General features: G+C 36.2%; 1 protein-coding gene across 1 annotated transcript; it reads left to right on the top strand.

The window, feature by feature from the left end:
* Positions 1–977: 977 nt before the first annotated feature.
* On the top strand, positions 978–14,022 carry LOC113772908 (phosphoinositide phosphatase SAC3-like). Its single transcript, XM_027317409.1, has 16 exons — positions 978–1,690; positions 2,511–2,715; positions 2,802–2,970; positions 3,630–3,852; positions 4,345–4,421; positions 6,206–6,393; positions 6,523–6,620; positions 6,852–6,985; positions 7,072–7,200; positions 8,701–9,097; positions 9,511–9,632; positions 9,849–9,962; positions 10,208–10,393; positions 10,863–11,021; positions 12,515–12,620; positions 13,332–14,022. Exons 1-16 carry the CDS (start codon positions 1,487–1,489, stop codon positions 13,449–13,451), a joined length of 2,631 nt encoding a protein of 876 aa, XP_027173210.1. The 5' UTR covers positions 978–1,486; the 3' UTR covers positions 13,452–14,022.
* Positions 14,023–15,332: the final 1,310 nt, after the last annotated feature.

Genomic DNA, 15,332 nt, shown 5'->3' with positions numbered 1-15,332 from the left:
ACCTTCAAAACTCATTATTGATTCGTGAGTAATAGTCCTCAGGTCTCAGTTGTACCTTACATAATAAAATCAAGCTAATTTCCATTTGAATTGTGAAGTTTCATAGAAAATTTTTAGAATATTCTTTTAATATATTTTTCAATCATATTTAACAGATCCTTACACTATGCATTCCTTTACAAAAATTTTACAGTCTAATTTTAAATATTTTAAAAGAAAGCAACAAAAAGAAAAATAAGAGAATTATTAGTGTTCTCATCATCAAAATATTAGAGTAATAATTCTATCTTAGGAGGTTCTTTTCCGAAAAATTATCTTGGAGATTGTGTAATACTTACTAAAAAACTCTTCGTTTATATTTTAATGATATCTTTTGTTTCTCTCTTCGTCTTTGGATTCCTATCTAATGATTCTCGACGTAATAAAAAGGGTTTCTTTTAATATGATTTGTAAGCCCTAAATCAACATACCATTTTTGGATTCCTATTTAATGATCCTCGACGTAATAAAAGGGATTTTTTTAAATATGATTTGCAAGCCCTAAATCAACATACCATCTTTAGATTCTTATCTAATGATTATCGACGAAACAAAAAGAGTTTGTTTTTTAACATGATTTGCAAGCCCTAAATCAACAACATACAATTAATTCAATAGAATGAAAATACACAGTCACAACTTTTTCCTCCCTTCATTTAATATGATATGATTTTGATTGGGGTGTACGAATATAACGTATGGTTCGACAAGTTCCATAGTAAGATGTGGTTTTCGTTTCATCTCGTTTTGCCTTTTGCAAATCTCTGGAGGTTGGAGCCCTTTCTCTCTCTAAACTGAAAAAAAAAAGAGAAAAAAGAGAAAAGAAAATAAAAATATATGTGAGAAGCAGTAAGGAACAATACATCGTCGTCGTCATCATTATTATCATTTATCAATTTATCATCATCAACACAACAAAATATATACATACAGCAGAAATAATGAAATATACATACACATCCAGCTATCTCTCTCTCTATTTCTCTTTCTCTCTCTTACATTTCCAGCTATTCTAGAACCTCCTGAAATTTTTGCTTCTTCGATCTTCTCTCAAACTATTCCTCAATTTCACTAATCAAATTTGTTCCAAGTCATTTTCTTTTCATCAATTTCATTTTAATATACGCTTATTTGATCCAGAGATCAGGAGCTGTTAATTTCTTATTATATCCAGTTGCTAGATTTTTCTGATTGTTTTCAGGGTTTTGAAATGCTATTGTTTTGAAGTCAAAAGGTGTTAGATCAAATTTAGAGGAGAGAATGGCGTGTGTGATAAAGGCGGTGTGGGTGATGAGAGGATTTAGGGGTAAAGGGGAAGAGAGGTGAGATTTTGTTGACTTAAAACATACTTTGGAGCTTTGAATGCGGGAGTGATTGATTCCCGAGCCGGAGGCTCGGGATTTAATTTTACTGTGTTTTGGATCTTTGTTAACGGAATATTTATCCAATGGCGGAAGAGCTGGAGAATGAGCAGCCGCCGCCGCAGCAGCAGCAGCTTACTTCTTACTCCGAAAATGATCATACTTATGCTGAAAATGATCAGCACCAGACAGAAAATGATCAGGGGACAGCAGGAGAGTGCTATCCTGGTCGCCCTAACCCTCTACCTGAGGGCTTTATGCAGAAATTCCGCCTTTATGAAACTCGATCGGTATATCATTCCTTCTCTTCTCTACACTTAATCTTCTTTTTGCTCTCTCCGGTTTTTTAAGTTTGTTTCTAGATGGCACTGCGTATAGGTTGTCCAAAGTTAGATCTTTGAGCTTCTGTGATTGCTTGATTTATTGAGAGATCACATTCTGTTCTAGTTTATGTACAGTGCAAGTCGAATAATTCTTGTTTAGCTTATTCTATCTGTTCCATGTGTTGATCGCTTGATATTCTTTGCCTTTCGTTTTAGCTTTCCATGATTGGCTGTTCCAACTTGTTCTGAAAGAACTTTCTTTTATCAGTTAGGAGAGTGTCAGATGCAGTGTATATAAGAATTTCCAAGTGTATGGTACATATAAGCTTCAGTAGAATTGCTGCAGTATGGGGGATTTATTTGTAACTAAAAAGTCAAATTCATGTTATGTGTTCGGATAGTTCTAGATAAGATTGAGTTTTCAGGTTGTTACGTGGCAAATGGATTGCATTAACTAACAATTTTCATATTCTGCATTTAATATTGCAATTAATCTTTCCACGTGTTAGAGATCTACATACTTGTCTTGTTTTAAGTACTTCTTTTGGGCATAAAGATCTTATATTTCAGCATGAGTCGAAAACCCTTGTTTTACTCTCATTAATGGCATTGTGCTAAAGATGACAAAACTATAGCCATTATTGTTTGACGTTTTCAGTGGCACATGTTGTATATCTGATCAATGTAGATGCGCATTTGCGAATTTTAACTTATGAATAAGCTTTTGCTTAATTTTTTTTTTTTATCTTGAATCTTAGCTAAACCATTGTCAAATTTTTTGTTGCAGAATTTTTATATGATAGGTAGGGACAAGAGCCGAACATGCTGGAGAGTATTAAAAATTAACAGGTTGGAGGCTTATGAGCTAAATATACTTGAAGATTCTACAACGTACACTGAAAGGGAATGTTCTGACCTTTTGAGGAGGATACATGAGGGAAATATATCTACAGGAGGGCTTAGATTTGTCACCACTTGTTATGGAATTGTTGGTATGTGTAAATTTTTTAAGTCTGTTATTCCACCGTTGGAAGCTTGATCGTCATTATTTTGCATTCACCTTGGTTCCCTATCTCAGGTTTTATTAAATTCTTGGGGCCCTATTACATGTTGGTTATAACCAAAAGGAGGCAAATTGGTGCAATATCTGGTCACAATGTATACTCAATCTCGAAGAGTGAGATAATCCCGCTTCCGAACTCTGCAGTTCGATCCAGTATGATGATTGACCATCGAAATGAAGACAGGTTATTCATTAACTACATGCAAAAACGTTTTTAACAGTACACCTGAAGAGCTTTTATTAATACAGGAAGGGGAGCATTACTCAGTAGCAGATGTGTCATTGTCATAGATGTAAGACTACATAATAAGTTCAACATCTGGATTTAGGTACTAGACATGTTCTTCCGCAAGCCGTCATCTTGGTTAGCCCACTGTTTTGAACTGTGAAGCTGTAAAATAATAAAATTTTCTACATTACCTCCAATGCATCTCTGCAAGTAATCTAAGTGATGACTACTACCCTCCAGAGATCTAAATAACCTTGGTGGCCTCTGTTGCGGTTGTAGTCGTGGTGATGCAGAATTTAATCAAGTTGCTATCTAAGGCATGGGGTGGTTTCTTTCCCAGCATTAAAAAAATATAATTGGATCACATGCATCCTTGCTTATGTTTCTCGAACTACACTTGTGGATGTGTGGCAGTTATCCACATTTTGATATTCTCATTTTCCTGCAATGTCCCCTGTCAAGTTTTCAAACATAAGTTATTGGAGGAGGGGTATGAAATCCACTATATTATTGGTTCTTATCTGCAGTCTTTTTACTGCTTGTATTTTTTTTATTTGGGGAATTTCTTCTAATTATATAGTTGATTTTCCTTTTTCCCCCCTTGACTTTTCTAGATACAAGAGGCTTCTCTGCACGGTTGATCTTACAAAGGATTTCTTCTTCAGTTATTCATATCATGTTATGAGGAGTGTACAAAAGAATATCTGTGATGCCGAGACAGGGAATGTCCTGTATGAGACTATGTTTGTGTGGAATGAGTTTTTGACTCGCGGAATAAGGAACATCCTTCAGAATACTCTCTGGACAGTTGCACTAGTCTATGGGTTCTTCCAGCAGGTGAGCTTAGTTAGTGCCAGAACAGGGTTGACCTAGTGCATTAGTTTTTCTCCAAATAAAGAAAAAAATTACCAAATAAAGGAAAAAATTTATGAACTGAATATTTTTAAAAAAATACTTCTGCACTTTAATCGGGGGCTTAGATGTTATTTTTGGTATTTCTTGTCAGTTATATTGGTTCTGTTTAAGGCCTATCCTTGTCAATATTTTTAGAAACCTTAATCAAACTGTTTCCTTACTCCATTTAAACCCTTTCCTTGGATTTAGCAAAAGGTGTATTTGGCAACTGAAGGTAGAATAACAGGGATATGCCGTTAGCACTTGTCGTACGATTGTTTTAGCTGATCCTGAATTCAGTATTTTGTATTGCATTTAATTGTTAGTTTCGTATATGAGCTGCTGAACATTATTGATTCTGATTTTGAATTTTTTTCCTTTTTTGTGCATACTTTCTGCGTTGCGTTGTTACAACTTTTTACTTTGTGGATCCAGGCTACGCTGTCCATATCTGGGCGACAATTTAGGCTGACACTTATTGCAAGACGTTCTCGTCATTATGCTGGGACAAGGTTTGATATAGATTGGAACAATGCACACGCTATTTATTTGTTTGAAAATTACTTTTTTGTATAACTATCCTACACTCAAATGACACAATTATCTATGCTCTTGATTTGCTCTAGTGCTGTGAAGAAGGTAATTTTCTATTGGGTAAAGTTTAAGATTTACAAACTTGTCCAACAAGTTTGAAAAGTAAATGCTGGTATAACAAAGTAATAACTGGGCAATTTTGCATAGACTATTTTCATGTTTGGGCTTAAGATGAGCTAAAAGGAGACAAATGGAGCAAAGGATAACACAGTGAACTGGCTTTTGAACTTAGAAAGCAAAATGGCTCATCTTAAGTAAACATGAGGAAGGCGCGCACATTTATAATGCAACCTTGTGCCACGCTTCTGTTAGCACACAATTTAACCCCTTTTAAGTTATTCCTCCAGCCTAGGAGTGCCATTTTAATGGTTTATAGTGCTTATTCAGCAAATATCACTGTCTAATATTGCATGAGTGCATTTTGATCCTATTGATAAGGGCGGTGTAGTGTCTTCTATAGAGGAAGATGGGAAGCCCCTATACAAGCTTCTAGGTTTCAGTGGTCAGGTCAAATAGTTGGCTATAAGTTATTGTAGTTTTAATTTTTTTTTTTTTAAAGAACACCATACTCTATAAGGCTCTCTAGTGTTGGTTGTGAATATGTTGATGAGAGGCTTTGGTGACTCGCTTCTCTAATGCGGTCCTGGAAAACATGGAGCAGAAGGCCCTACTGATTTGGCCGTGTTAGTAAGATGAATGTCATAAAAAAGCACACTCTTAAGTGCAATCACAGTTTGCTTGCTTGTTCAGACATTTATGTATTTGCAGATATAATATTTGCTGAAGATGAAATAATTCCAAGAATATTGTAACATTTTGCATCAAATTGCTTTCTTGTAATTGTATCTATCCAGGAGGGGCTTTCTTAGTGGGCTGTCAAATTTTACATATATAGATAGATTGAGTGTGGTCCGAGGGTGCAGGATAATTATATATGAGAAAGAACCCTAAGTAGTTAGGTCATCAGTCCTATGACGCTTCCATTTGTTCTTCATTTGATCATGTTGTCTTATTCTGCTTATTGTGCTAGAGCCATTCTTAGATAGAAAGTTCTCTGCATCTGCTAAAGTTAATTGAAAGAAGAATGCTGCTTGATTAAATGAACGTTGTAAGAATTCAATGATCGAGGCAACAAAAATGAGTACACCATAATGCAAGTGCTGCATTGGTACTGTTGTCGTTTCTTTTTGTAAGTGAATGCAATGATAAAACTCAGGAAATAACAAATAATGAAACAATTCATGTATTGATATTTTATGGAAAAAGAAAGGCGTGGTGCTCCTGAGCTGGGGTTGTCGTGTTACATGTACTCTAATTAGAAAAAAATACAAGGGATTAATGCTGTCTGACTCGTGTACTTTCTGTGACCAAATACTTGTACCAATATTATAACTTGTTTACTATTTATTAGTTCAGGTTGACTTGGAATAAAAACATTTACTATATGTATAGCCAAAAGTATTAAGGACATCAGCCAACTATAACTACTGCTGTGCACCCTCATTTGGCATAAATATAGGTTTTTGGGAGTCCTTGTTTACCCTTTTTTTTAATGGTCAAGTATCACGCATAGTATAGACATGGTTTTCTTTTCCATTAGTACAGCTTTTCTCTTTCTGAAGATAGCATTTTGGTTTTTTTTTTTTGTCAGAAGGTTGAATTGGCAGTGTGTAATGCTTTTTCCTACTTTCCCTTGATACAGATATCTGAAACGTGGTGTGAATGAAAGGGGCAGGGTTGCAAATGATGTTGAGACTGAGCAGATCGTATTTGAGAATGTTCCAGAGGGGATCCCTATTCAAATTAGTTCTGTGGTTCAAAATCGTGGATCAATCCCACTTTTCTGGTCACAGGAAACTTCAAGATTGAACCTTAAGCCTGATATCATATGTATGTTTATGAATTAGAGTATCTGTTCCCCCTTCTTTTTGTTCCCTGTCAGACATGCATTATTAGGATTTCATTTACCGTCATTCTTAGGATTCTTTCCAACTGAAATTTGTTTTCATGTCATTGCAGTGTCAAAAAAGGACCAAAGGTATGAGGCTACAAGACTTCATTTTGAAAATCTGGTCGGTAGATATGGGCATCCCATAATCATCTTGAATTTGATTAAGGTGAGAGGTCTACATATATTTGGATTTCAACGAACTTTATGAATGTTTAATTTTCTTATGTAAAAGAGGTTATTTGCAAGAAGACTCTTGTATAACTGAAATACAAAAGATCAGCAAAATAAGGAAAGAATAATTTTAGATAGGTTGCCTAAAGTAACTCCTTGACTGTGAAGAGCTTACTGATTTGAGAACAAGCAAAAAACTGATGTGTACTAGATTGATAATCAACAGACGAGTGAGAAGAAGCCTCGAGAATCGATTCTTCGTGCTGAGTTTGCCAATGCCATTGAATATATCAATAAAGATTTGTCAGAGGAGAATCGTCTCAAGTTCCTTCACTGGGATTTGCACAAGCATTCTCGAAGGTACTTTACTTTCTGCTTATGTCATTTATAGTTGTCTGGTTTTTACCTAAATTTGTGTGGAATCTCATTTTCCCTTCCTACACCAGCAAAGCTACAAATGTTTTGCTCCTTCTGGGAAAAGTGGCTACATATGCATTGACACTGACAGGCTTCTTCTACTGCCAAGTAACACCAGCCTTAGCAACTGAGGGATGCTTGAAATGGCCTTATTTTGAGTGAGTTAGCTCTCTACCCTGCTCTTACTTTTGTTTGGAATACCATAGTTGGCTTACTTTGTAGTTGTCCATAATCCTATCTTTTAAGATTTATGTTGGCCATCTTTCATTTGGAGAGTCGCCTCCATCTTCCAGGTTTGCTGGTGTCTTTGTTGGTTTCCATTGTTTTCCCAACCTCTTTTTATGTTTAGGTGTTCGGTTTTGTCTTATCAGTAAACTCAGCTTTAAGGCCTACTTTTCTCTTCCTGGTGTCATAGCTCATTGGACTTCATTGTCGGAAATTTGCAGAAAGTCTTAATCTGACTAGAAGATAATTTGTTTGTCTTATATTTTCTCAGTTTTACAGATTGATGTTATATCTCTTGAAGCAGAATAAGTTCTTGTAATGGGAAGTACTTGAGACACTCTGTTAGTTCTCATTCCAAGTATTGTATCTTATGTAGAAGTTAGAATGCCAATTAACATACGAAGAGTTTTAGCAAATACAATTACTTGTCGTCAAATCAGGAGATTTTGTTTCAGTAATCTTTATTCTACGTATCCCAGCTGTTGTCGTTTGACATTCTGACCATGTCAAATCATATTGTAGGTGATAATTAATCCATGTTTCTCAATGTTGAAATCCAAAAGTCTAGACTCAGGTCTTTGGAAGTAAATATTGACTTCAAATGGAATGTTAGGAATTTTAAAAAAATACCATTGTCAGTATGTCTGAACAGCATTAATGGTCAGATTGAATGGCACATATTCTCTTGAACAAATATCAGGACAAACTTTGAAATATTTAGGGGAAGTTTCATGTAGTCTGGAGATCTGTTGTAGGACCTGATGGGAGATGTAAAATTGGGTTTTGCTGTTGACTTCCATTTTTTCCCCCTCCATTGGAGCTTAGTTATTCTCATGAAGTATGCTGTCTCTAACCTTCTATAACACCTACACCCCTCGAAAAAGAAACAGTGAAAAACAAATAAAAGGGGAAGGAGAAAGTACTATTAAGGTAATGATTAGCTGATGAAGATGAAGTTTTTATCTGCTCTTTTAGAGTATCATAGTGCCTATGTTTTGTCTCATCATTTTCATCTTGGTCCAACATGCAACCCTTGGATAGCCAACTTAAATTGGTTTTGAACCTTTTTATGTATCTGATCGGGGATAGTAATTCATAACCCTTGGTCCAAGAAGGATTCCCTTATGGATGTTATAGAGATTAGGATAATACTCCTAATGTCTATAATTGCTTCAAATCCTAAAGTATATAGATATTCCAGCCATCTATTCTCATCCGTGTCAGAATGTGTGTTAGAAGAGTTGAGGTTATCATCTGGTCCGGGGAGAATATGTCTTTTAGATATTGCCATTCTTCTAAACTTGGGAGTTCATAGACAATTAATAACTAGTACTAAACATGGTTTGTTTTCTGGATAAATTACGAGGTTACTTATTTAATTTTTCTGCCAGTAACGATCATGTACTAAACGGCTGACAACTCTCATGATGCAGGAGTTCTGTTGATAGTGACACGCAGCAGCCAGTACAGTGTGAAATTGAAAACGAGTCAAATGACAACCACCATGAAGATGGTAGTGAGAACTTAGATAGATTTGACAGAAGATTATGTACCAGGAACAATGTGGCTAATGGTGGTGGTTTTGGTAAACCGCCAATTCTTCAAAAGGGAGTGCTCAGGACAAACTGCATAGATTGTTTGGATCGTACTAATGTGGCACAATATGCATACGGATTGGCTGCTTTGGGACATCAACTGCGAGCTCTGGGAATAATAAATTCCACAAAAATAGACCTTGATGATCCCTTGGCTGATGAATTGATGGGCTTCTACGAAAGAATGGGTGATACACTTGCTCATCAATATGGTGGCTCAGCTGCTCACAATAAGGTAGGATGATGTGTGGTTCTACTGGAGATCACTTATTACTAGGGTGACTTGAGACTTTTGCTGTTTCACATTTACCTGCTACTCAAGAAGAAACAACCAGCAATAGCAACCCGTTATTACAATGACGGAATGTTATGGACTGTGTCACAAGAGCTTTCAAACCCTTTCTCTTTTTAGCTGTGAAGTTTGATAATTGTATCATATGGGACAGAACAGTGATAGTTCTGCCCTTTGGACTATTGCCCAATAAACACACAGGCACAGTATCCTTAGTGTTTTTTTTTTTTGGTATATTTGTTACATTTAGGAGGAAGAAGTCCATATTTCAATCTCCTCTTCTGATTTTGAGTAATGATTTCAGGAGTAATTAGTTTTTTTATGAGCTGTACATTGAAATGCTTGGTTTTATGTAGATTTTCTCTCAGCGAAGAGGTCAATGGAAGGCAGCCACCCAGTCCCAAGAGTTTTTCAGGACTCTACAACGGTATTACAGCAATGCTTACATGGATGCAGAAAAACAAAATGCCATTAATGTGTAAGTCCATTTCATTTACATGTTAGATTCTTTCCATTTTTGTCTTCCCCTCTTAATAGTCAGTTATATCGTATGCACTTTCTTGGAGTTAAATCCGAGTGGGAGGAGATGATGATCGTTGGAGGCAGGTTAAAGAGTTATCTGAAATACCACATTGTGATGTCTTTTCTATTTCGACTTCTAGTCCCATTCATTTCAGATTATGGTATTTTGCAGATTCTTAGGGCATTTTCAGCCTCAACCAGGCAAACCTGAAGTCTGGGAGCTGAATTCTGACCAGCTTTACAGGGAAAGTAGGAATGGACAATCAAATATTGATAAAAATGGAAGGTATGACCATATTGGGACATATTCTGCTGTGATTATTGTGGACTTTTGAACTGCAACTTATTCTATGAAAGATAAGAAAATTGTTGCATTGAATTCCAACTGTCTCTTGGCTGTATGGATTATAAATGCTTAATGCCCAAGAATGTGATGCCTTTTTTCTGCGCACAAGCTTCCCTTGGGTACATTTTTGTGATTGGTTGCTTCAACGACACTTTAGGTTATAATCTCATCTTTTGCGTCTGCAGGTCACTGTTTAAAAGATCTTTATCAGATGGAAACATTCTTCGAGAAACTCACACTCCTGTATCCACCTCTAACATGAGCAAAGATATTTCTAATTCTTTGCCTGATACACCTGAAGGAGGGAGCAATATTCTCTCTGAGTCAACACCCAATATACCAACTTGTGAAAACGAGTTATCATATTCGAGGTGCACCTTTGTTTGCTAAACTTCAGTAATTTTTTAAACCTGTGTCTTTCTTATCATCTTTTGAGACCAAAAGGATTCTTTCATGAGCCGAAGGCTGTGTTGAACTTTGTTGTTGTGTTGTTACAAATATTGACATTGTTTTCTATTTACTTTGAGATATGGCAGGTCTTTTATTCAATATTTCATTGCCTGCTATCCAGAATATTGGTAGCTTATGAGTACTCTTATTTTCACAAGTAATAGATCAATTTTTCTTTTTCTTGTTGCCCCCCACAGAAGACAGAATTATTATATGTTCTTCTTTTCCTATTGATTTAGTGACTCCACATGTCAAAAAGAATTTTGGCATGTCTCATCCACCACATTTGCCTCAACTCACTCCTCTCTCTCCCCCTCCCGCCACCTCTCTATCCACCACATTTGCTTGGAGTTGTGATTCAATCTGTCTTCTTTGGGTGTTCTTTTGCAGGTATACACCCTCAATGCCTGTGAGGGAACTTTTCGAAGATTTGCCAAGAGACAGATGTCAGGAAAATGAAAATGGAGATTCTTATGACTGTTCAAATTTTGTTGATTTGGATTGGCTATCTTCCTCTGGAAATTCATGTGAAGAAGAGATATTGGAGAGGTGATTTTAGGACTATTTTTGATGCATTGCTAATATATAGATAAATTATTAGAGTGATTAATATGTTTTGAACTTTTAGTTTGCAGAATTTCTTGGAACCTCTCTTTTGTTCAAGCTTATGTTGTTTATTCTGGAGTAAGGATCAAGAAAAGATAAAGTGATATTACACCATCATGGTAGTTAGTTTTCTTTGATTAATCCTTGCCGGGCTTAGCTGAAGCTGTTGAAGAATAGATTAACAATAGTTACTGTTCTTTTTTTTTTTCCATGAAAAATTGATTTTGCTTACAAGGCAATAAGTTATTACTTCAGTGGAGAACAGTCTATATTGTCCCATAGTTATTGCAAAGAGGCAAGATGCGTAAGTTAACTCTTGTATTTGTAGAACAATTGAGTTGTATAAAAGTTGGCACTTAAATTTATGGCATAGGTCACCTAATAGCACAGTTCCAAATTTGAAGCTCCTAAGAATTCTAGAATGATAGTTCTGCATTGAAACTTGTGGTTCCTCATCTTTTCTTTTCCTCAAACAAGACTGACTACTACATTCATCTATCCTTCTCTTCTTGAGTGAAGAGTCAGTTCGCATGTGCTGAAAAGTTGATAGACTTCTTGAGACATCAGAAAATCTTCATTGTTCTATGTTTTTCATACCTGTGGTAGGAAGATATTGCTTATACATCACAGGAATGAATCCTCACGTAACCAATAATGAACGAGAACAAGGAGACTAACTTGCATAGACATTTTCTCTTCCTCAGTTTATCACTTGCCGAGCTTCCTGTCTATATATCATGTATTCAGTTTGTACCTCCTAGAATTTATTAGTCGTTTCTCTTTGAATGTGTAGCTATAAAGAACTCAATAAGTTTGTTACTCTATCCCAATCCGCTGAAGAGCTTACCTCTTTTATTATGGTCGTAGAAATTTTCTGCTGTCTACTTCCAATCATGAATCTTCCACCTAAGGATTGATTGCTGGACCATCCTCCCTTTTTGGCCTTCTTTCACGCTTTTAACTAGTTTGCCTTAATACAATCAATACTGGAGGGTAAATACATCATTCATTACCACAGCATATCTTATTAAATCCCCATTCTATTGTCTTCTCCAACCTCATATTGAATGACTTTCTGAAGTTCACTACTTCTGATGCTTTTCCAGCAACTTCACTAATTCTACTGATCAACACGAAGAAGTTGACATGCATCATTTACTCCTATTGTTATTTGTTATAATCTTTCTCATATTTGATTGTCATGGTAAGATTGCCCAAAAAAAAAATCAAATTTGATTGAATGGTTTTTCTTCATTTGCCAATTGAGAGTTTTATGGGTCTTGAAAAAGCTGAAGGCTCGAGATTGAATTATTTTGTCAACGCAAATGACACATCAGTCTCCAACAAAACTTGGATTGCCTTCTATTGTGATAAGTTCATTCTTTTCTTCTTTTGTTCTCTTTGTTGGGAGACTCACTGAATTTCCATGGTTGTAGGTCACTGCTTACATCTCCAATTGCTGGACTTTCATCAGATAATGTTGTCAGTGATTTGGCAGGGGAAGCAACCCCAGTAATCAGTGAGTGCGGATCTAGCATGAAGGTTGGTATTCGTTGCTCTCTTTGCAATTAGCTTGCTCAATGAACTAAAAAATTATTTCAAGACGTGAATGCAAAAAAGTTTATAGGATTTCAAATGTGTAACTTGGTTACTATAATCAAAACACCTCAATTAGATAATAATGCAATTGCTTTATCTGCACGTACCCTACTTTAAAAATTGATCCACTCGATACAAGGATTGTGTTGCCAGTCATGGGCTTGTGAAACTGCTTATGCTACATGCGGATTTACTGTGAACTACTGCCACAGCTGGCTTCATAACAAATTCATTTTTCCTTCTCTACCCCTTCTATTCTTTTTTCCCAGGGTGGTGGCGGGAATTTGTTCAGTGAACAAATTGATGTCAAAACTTCTTTTAGAATTAAGATTCATCTGGCTATCTCATAGACCTATGGAAAAACTTTTTCGAGACATATATCTTCTAAAGATGCAGAGATGAGATTTGAAATAGAAAAGACATTCTTTCAACGGTTGTGTTATGCAGGTTGAATAAATTAGGTTTTCTACTCTACTCAATGATCAGTATCATCCTAATGTTGCTAATGATTCAAAGAATCATCTGTGCTAAATACGTTGCCATCTATTAACAATACCTCTCTAATTTGTCAACTCTTATAATAAATGGCATATAAATTCTAGAAAATGGTTACTTTACCTTTGATTTCTAATGGAAACTTTGTTCTCTGTGCAGGGTAGGGACCAGACTGGAACTGAGTTGTGCTATGATGATAGCTATGGTAGTGAGGTTCATGAGGAATTTTCAGATTGTTTTGTACATTGGGTGACGTATGGAGAAACTCTGTGTCACTGAGGTTCTTGTTGAGTTTTCATGCATCGATGTATGCATTTTGCAGATATACTTAAAGAGGCACTGGTCACTGGGTTTATGATAAGAGGAAAGGGAAGAATGGAGGGGGTGGGGTGAAGAGCTGTTTGTGGGGGCAGAGTTGAGGTGTCAGTGGCAGGTCTAAAATGAGTTGAAGAAACGAGTAAAAGAGCTGTTGTGCCTGCATTCTTTTGTTTGACGAGCTTCTGGAAATTATTCCTCTCTGCCCATGCGTCTGATTTGCAGAATGAATTCGATCGTCTAAACTTCGGTCGGAGCCTGATACATTAGCGTACACCCGAGTAAATAGCCATCAACAATTTTAAAGATTCTTTTGGAGCTCTTTCTCATCAACTTCGTTGTAGTTATTTTCGTCAACAACTAATCCTCCGATTCTTAGTTGCAGTGGTGTAAATATGATCCAACTCATTGGAGCTCCCGTCTCTTGCAGTTTTAGGCCATTGATTTGTTTTGTCCATTTATTTTTGGATCTATCAAAATTTATCGTGCGAATAAGCTCTTAAATAAACTTTTGGTAGGACAGTTTATGTTTTGATTTTGTGGTTTCGACTTAAAATTTTACTTCGGTTCCGAAGGAGCATAAGAAAGAACAGCCATGGTGAAGAAATTTGAAGACGGGCAAAAAAATAATGGTAAATCTTTTTGGCCAAACACTGCTAAAGGTAGGCATTCTTAGTATGTGTGAAGGTTTTGTTTCTCGTATGTGTGTTTGATAGGCATCTGAAGAATTTAGTTACGATTGGTACCATTCTAGTGTTAAACCAGCGAAAACAATATTCTATTGGATGGCACTATGCCACTCTTTCTGCTCAATTCTTTTCAGTGACTTGCTTGGGTTGCCAGATCAGTCGGCCGCCTTGGCTCCCTGGGTTGAAATGTATCCCCATCAAAAGTGTGAAGGATTGACCTTGTAGGCTTCTCGATGCTATGGATTGCGATCCACAGCTGACTTACAACTGAGAACACCCCAAGGAGCACTGTGTAGTAGACTAGCATCAATCTTTTATCAATAAAGATGGCAGTGGGTAAGAAAAAATTAGACATTTGTGAGTTTAGTTTGTATTTAGTTGGCATGCATGTTTGCCTTGTAGATTGTTATTTGCCATATTTTATGTAAAACTGTTTGTTGGGAAATTGTGAGGTAGTTGTTTAAATCTTCTTTTGGAAAATTATTAAATTTATCCTTCATAACATGTTCAATTTCTCTATGACTATCTAAGTTTAAAATTCTAACATAGTGTGATGATTTAACATAATGTATTGATTTTAGTTTGATAAAAATTAATTCTCTTCGAACTTAAAACGAGAGAGTTTAGTTATTAGAGTTGAAATTCATAATCGAAGCAAGAGGATTTGGTAATGAGCATTACAGTTAATAGGGTTATTCGATAGAGTTTTATAAAAGATTTAGATATGCAAATTAGAATTTGACAAGATTTTTAGGTGAGTGATAGGGATTGAATTCAAGATTTTCTACTTACAATCTCTCTTCTCTGATCCACCAATCCAACCCTCACCTCCTTTATAAAGGTGCTTACGTTCCCAATAGCAACTTGCTTGGCTTCTGCAATACAATGGATGGTGCATGATCTGTTTATCACATGCTATGGGTCAGGACCAGTGGCTAGCTTATATTGGCTTTGATTGTTAGCCTGCTTGGGAAGCAGAGTCCTATGCACATGCCTTTTCATTTGCTAGCCTAAGAGCACACGTGCTTGCCGCTTTGATATATTGGCCCAAGATCGTTTAAACCTTAAACCCACCAAACGCAGTCACGGTGTTCCATGCTTGGAGCTCGCTCTGATTGAAAAGTATCGAGTTTTGCTCACAAAATTGAGGCATCGT

Source organism: Coffea eugenioides, chromosome 6 (genome assembly GCF_003713205.1).
Source record: "Coffea eugenioides isolate CCC68of chromosome 6, Ceug_1.0, whole genome shotgun sequence".
Classification (NCBI taxonomy): Eukaryota; Viridiplantae; Streptophyta; class Magnoliopsida; order Gentianales; family Rubiaceae; genus Coffea; species Coffea eugenioides.
This window is presented reverse-complemented; position numbering and strand designations above follow the sequence as displayed.